At 53.0% G+C, this 6089-nt stretch overlaps 1 protein-coding gene across 1 annotated transcript in view; it reads right to left on the bottom strand.

The window, feature by feature from the left end:
* Positions 1-543: 543 nt before the first annotated feature.
* Positions 544-6089, bottom strand: part of CSUI_005134 (uncharacterized protein) — a 19021-nt gene continuing 13475 nt past the window's right edge. Inside the window, exon 3 of the mRNA XM_068065313.1 lies at positions 544-5253. Within this exon, the coding sequence (XP_067922725.1) occupies positions 761-5253 (4493 nt within the window). The 3' untranslated portion in view covers positions 544-760. The remainder of the gene's footprint in view (positions 5254-6089) is intronic.

Below are 6089 nucleotides of genomic sequence, written 5' to 3'. Positions count from 1 at the left end.
AATCTGCCATTGAGCTCTTCTTGACATTAGACAAAGCGCTAGTGAAACCGACCACCTGAGCTGGCAACATACCCTTCCGCAACCGCCAAGCATCATATAACACCCATATGCCATGGGTGTCCTGGGAGCTATCTGACAGCGAGACGCAGCAGATGAGTGGCAGTTGTGCGTAAGGTAGCTCCCCTTGAGTGCCCTAAACTGAGTAGCTTTACCGGGCATAGCTTTCAGACAGCTATGCAGGGTGTTCAGAATGAGCCACAGCGGGCATTGACTACAGTTGAAAGTGGTGTAAAAGAGTTACCAAGACTTCGTCGCCACTGCCGGATGCACGGGCCAGGACATTCTGGAGGTTCCCCGTCGGGGAACGCGAAATGCTGGCTCCGTCGTGATGAATGCTCGCGGACAAGTATCGAGCGGATGACGGCTGATATGGAATTTTGATCGGCTGGAGGCCTGAGACGCCTGCGATTTTCTACGCTGCCGTGTGATCACTCCGTCACAGCTGTCGGTCGTTCAAGGGTGAGATTCCTTGCGGCGTCGTGTGCCGGCTCTTTCGGCCTGGGGGAGTTAGAAAACTAACACCGAAGGGCAACGTAGATCACTGAGTGATAGACTTCAGTTTCCAGTCCGTACAATGCTGCGCGATCATATAACCATGCTGCCTTATGGGCTCATACACAAGCCGTGAAAACCGCTAACACAACGAACGTGAACTCAACAAAGGGCGCAGGGCCCTGTTCTGATCTTGATCCTTGTGGGCCTACCTCTGAGTGAAGTTCCCTGCTACCTGAGTGCCAGCCGGTGCACACCATACGAGTGTCGTCGCCCGGCGGCCCGCAACAAGCAGATTCTCGAGAACAATCCACCGCCCTCCCCCCCGCTCGTCACGTTCCTCCTCGGCGGACGAGAAAAGCAGGTCATCACGGTCAGTCGATTCTGCAACCTCATAGGATCCCTCGAGGAGCCCCGCCCCTGTCTGGAATAGTTCCGGAACTGACGATGACAACAACCGTTGCTGAGTGGCTTGTGCCAGGGCATTTGCCGTCGCGGCTGCTACTACATTGCTGAACTGAGGCTTCAAGTGTCTCGCTAGCATGAGGGAAATGTGGGGGTAACGTTTTTCCCCGAAGGGCAAAACCGGCCTACAATGTTTTGCATCCCCTGTAGGCGCCTGGCCTTCCGACTTGAACTGGCCACTGGATGGGAGCCGTTCTCCCTGATACCTGTCGGCAACATGAACCCAGCTGGAGGTGCAAATGCTTACGGGTTCCCCTCCTCGGGGGGCCATGCTTCCCTGCTGAGCTAGGTCACGCCGGTGGCTCGCCGTGTTAACCTGCTGCCACCTTCCATCACTGAGGCTGAGTGAAGTCGGTGACCCGTTGCTGTCCCCCCTGGAGGCTCGACCTGCTGGAGGGAAAGAATGACTCTGGCCTATACCGGTAGAGTCGGCCGACAGGGGAGGACTGACTCCACCGACTGGCGAGAAAGATTCTAACTGAGGCTCGCTGCGGGTTCTTGTACAACTTCCAGAGCGGCTTTTGAAGCTGTCAGACTCATTGGGTAACAACAAAAGCGGAGACAGTGGTCGGACTGCTGCCACGACGAGGCCCTCCCCGAAAAGTATGATGTGTGTCACTGCGAAGTTAAATGCTGTCCCTATCACGGGTTTTGAAGCAAGAAGAGCCCATAAACACTCTTTGGTGCGTACCGCATTGTCGAGCCTTTGCCCTCTTCCCTCAATCGGACGTCCTGATGCAGCTCCTCCAGTCAGCTGTTGTGCTGGGGGGTACTGCGGAGAGACCGCGTAGCTCGAGTATGCGGAAGAAGTCTGGCACTGGGCACGTAGGACTCTTTTTTGAAGCGCCGCTTCGGTTTCAGCTATCTGATGACGAGTTGTAGCTATTGCCCCGCCTCCCAGAAAATAGGTTGTCACGTGCAGCCCGTTGACTCGCCGGAGTCCAGGTACCATCTGTGAGAACCGGGCAGCAACAGACTGTAGCATCTTCGATCTTGAATGGCATACAATATCGTCCAGAGCGGAGGACACGAGGGAAAAGAGCAGATTCCCATGCTGCTGCACATCGACACCATAGTAGATCGGAAGCATCAGCTGGACCACAGTGGACTCTTCTCGAGAGTCTCCTGTCCAGTTTTCAAGAGCCTCAGATAGGTTCGGTGACGGAGGTTTGGTCTGGATCTGCTGGCCTGATGGCCGACTCGGCGCATAAAAGTATTCTGCCTGCGGCCAAGAATCTTGCCGGCGGGGATTCGACTGGTCCTGTACTAGAGCAGCACCCAAACCGTGTGACAGGGCTTCCCCCGGGAATCGATGAGTTCCCTCCAGTCCGGGGAAATGTCGGTCATCGGTCTTCTCCAAACGTGTACTTTGTCCTTTCGAGCTCACCTCACCCATATTGTGCAGTTGAACAGGTTCTTCTCCCTCAATTCGACCATTTCCCCTCGGCCTTTCAGATCCACGCCCAGGCAGCAGTCGTCGGAAAGGCTCGGCAGGACGATGATCATATGTCGTACAACTGTTGGGATGTCGCGGGTATCGTTGCTGAGTGTCCGACACGCGGCCGTTGTCACGCCCCCCTGTTAGATTTGCGCGTCCCCGTTCCCCTTGAGGAGCTTCCCACCGCGCTTGCCTGGCTCTTTCCGGAGTTCGTCGTTGACCTTGATCTAGCCTCCGTCCGTTGCGGAACTGAGGACCGTAAGGCGCCGTGACCGTCTGACTCCCGAACTGGAGAAATGTACTTCCGTACTTAGAATCCAGTCGAAGACGCTCGAAGGTCGCCTCCACCTGTTTTGCCACCTCGTTGGCGGTTTGCAGCTCAGTAGCGATCGAAAGAAGCCTGGATTTTTCCAAGGTCGAAATCATGCCTTTACCTTCGCTACTACGTGCGTGAGGCTCCCCTGACGAACTCTCCCTGTCATCTGTAACATCACGCCTCAAATCTCTTTCTGCTGAGATAGTCGCTAAAAGCCCTGCGTTGCCTCCCTCCGAAAGACTACGGGGTGCAGTTGCCACGGTATGGTATTCCCCGAGCACAGGTGATGACGAAGAAGCAGCAGGTACGATCTTCTCCCCTAAGCTTCCTGAAACTCTACCGCCGGCAAAACTAGACATCCGCCCGTCCTCATTACTGTTGGTAGTTCGAGAGCAGTCAAGCTGGCCGACTGACCGAGAAGACATGAGAGTTACCAACCGCTCGTACAGAGGAGTGTTGGACAGATTGTCATCAAATGGACGCATTCTGTGTAGAGCAGCAGCAATCAAGCTGGCGCACTCTTCCTCTACTTCAGATGAGAGATATTCTTCGCAGCGGGTTCTCAATGCCCTACTGCTGTTACTGCTGTCACTAGGACTGAGAACCTTCACGCCCTTGTCAACCGTGGTTTCTTGTTTGGTCGGTTCCTTTGGAGGCTCAAAATCCCAGCCTGCTGTTTTCCCCACCTCTTGCGTGCCCAATTTCATGACTCGTTCACAAGGCAGCCAGACAGAGTGAGCTTCGAAGACTTCATCAACCTCCCCAATGCCCCGAAGAAGATCCGCTTTCTCAAGAGACTGTCCCCTGAACAGTCTAACAAAAGACAAGAATACGTTCACTAGATTGCACGCACCCTTCTGCTGCACAGGCTGCTCCATCTGCGCATAGTCCCTCGGCATCTTTTGAGGATCGCACCCCTTCAAAGACCCGTCACTGGCCATGCCACTAGAAGTACAGAGCAGCGCAGCAGCCGTGGTGGTGCAGGTAGAATCCGTCAGCTCCCCCTTAAGAGCGACGGAAAGACTGGGCAATACAGTTTGTTCAGCTTCCCTTCTAAGCGCTTTCTTCACCGGCAACGTGGGATGGTCCGAGCGAATGAGGACGCGGCGCAGACAGTGACAGAGCGTTGTCAATGACCAAGGGAAGGGCCACTGGTATGAGAGGCCCGCTAACGGCCGTGCCGTAGAAGGACGGAAGTCAGGCGACTCCAAGGAAGAAGCTGACAAATAGCGCCCACGAACAGAGCCATCTTGGCGAGCATCCGGAGGTAAAGTCATCAAGCAGACTGCGCTCTTGACAAACAGCCTTTCTCTGTCCATCTGGTCTGTCCCCCCGGGAGGTCCTCGATTCTCGAAGCCCTCCTGTGAGCCTTCAGTTTGTAGACGGTTTGAAGCAGCGACCTGGGAAAGAACACGGTTAAGGGTAGCAACATGGCCTTGGAGGGTACCAGCTTGCCGGGGAATTGCGTCAACAGGGAAGTTCTTGTCGATGAGGACGCATATTCGCAAGGGCCTTCGTTTTCTTCTCCTTTGCATGGTACACGGTGGTTGAATGATTCTCAGCAAGTCACCAACCACAGAGTACCTATCTATCCCTTTCTCTTCTTCTGATGTAGATGGGTGTGTTCCCCTTCCTTCTGTAGACAATTCATCCATCTTCGTTGAACCAGAAGGACCCTGTCCCGCGTTGCGTTCTAGTCTGTTCGAAGGTGGTGCCGTAGTGTCAGCTTCCTCACTGTGAATTGCTGCTGTTTGGCTACCGTGTCTGCCGATGTCTACTTTCGATTTACTAGTTGCGAGTAACACTTTACTCAATCTCTCTGTCAGCTGACTGAAGAATCGATCGATGCTCGCGCTCAGTGAGGAAGCGCCTTCCCTTGCCGCGTGCCTGAATTCGTGCTGAGGAATTTCATCATCGGCATTCTTCTCACCAGTCTCTCTGTCCCTATTCATGTTGTCAGCCACTGACGTCCCGACAATCGTAGGGTTCCCCTCTGCACTGGAGAGACTTCCACCCTCCCATGTTCCTCTGAGCGTCTCTACAACGCGCCGGAAAGGGGTGTTTGCTGGTCCATTCTTTTGATAGCCCCTACGCCGCAAAGCAGCACCCGTGGCTTCATCCGAGCTAACAAGAAAGACAATATCAGCTTCACCTATGTGAGACAGGTTTTCCCTAGTTGTCGACTCTTGTGGGAGTGGAGAGCAAGCCGATGGTTGGTTCCTCTCTAAATACTTCAAGCTCTTTGCATTCGAAGACACAGTTTCTTCCGTTTGAATGAGGGGAGCCTCCTTCAATGAATTAGAAGCAGTTTGAGATAAAGTGGATGGAATTTGGCAGATCGAAGAGAAACTGCCGGCTGACATCTTTGGCTTGACTACATCATCTCCCTGGCTCTCAAGCTCTTCAGTTGAAGATCTCCCGCGAGATGATGTGCCCGAAGTAGACGTTGAACGAGGAGAAGAAGCAGCCCAGACTGTGATGGCTGAGAGATAGAACACACAGCGACGAAGAGCAGCGGGGGAAGACAGGTAGAGAGACGGAGAAAAACCCTAGAAACGTGTTCAAGACCTGCTTTATGAATGATCGTAGCTCTGATTTCACTCCTTTGAGGCAACCAGTGTACAAATCGTCGCGTTGACTGAGAGATAGATGAGAAACTGCTGACTCTCATTGCATAACGAGTTTATCAAAACTGGTCCAAAGAGAAATGAAAGATTTACTTCATAGAAACACCTGCCTTCTTATCATCGCGGCTCTGTCTCCGCTCGCGATACTCATCTCTTCTTCTTGTTCGTCGTCTGCTTTATATCAGGACACAAAAGAAACTCCGCTGACCGACAGCGAAACACCGCATGCGTGAAGAAAATTTACATACACACCTAGCGACATCGGCCTTGACGTATACTGAGCCGAGTCTATGCAGACGGATGCAATTCCATTCTGCTTGATCTTTGTGGAGGTGTTCATCCACGAATGTGATGATCTCTCACGAACAGTGAAAACCAAGAAGCACGCTCGCTTCACAGCACAACTTAAGGTGTAGGCTAATCTCGACCTCAGGAGAAACTATCTTCTGGAGAACGGCAAGCAAGCCAGGAAAAACACTCTTTCTTTGGAAATGTCTTTGGTTAAACCCCTGTGGTTTGGGTGTACTTACAGCTGAGTACCAGACAGCGTGCGGGCGTGAAGGGCAACGAACACTACGGAAGATTTTCCTTCGTACAAAAGTTCGCTCTTTGAACCATGTCTGGCGTACACCTCTCTTACTACATGGAGTTTAGGGAGAAAGTCTTCAGCTTTGTACCGTTATTTGATGAA

The sequence above is a fragment of the Cystoisospora suis genome (genome assembly GCF_002600585.1).
Source record: "Cystoisospora suis strain Wien I chromosome Unknown contig_2469, whole genome shotgun sequence".
NCBI lineage: Eukaryota > Apicomplexa > Conoidasida > Eucoccidiorida > Sarcocystidae > Cystoisospora > Cystoisospora suis.
Note: the sequence above shows the minus strand (reverse complement) of the source record. Positions and strands in the feature narration are given on the sequence as shown.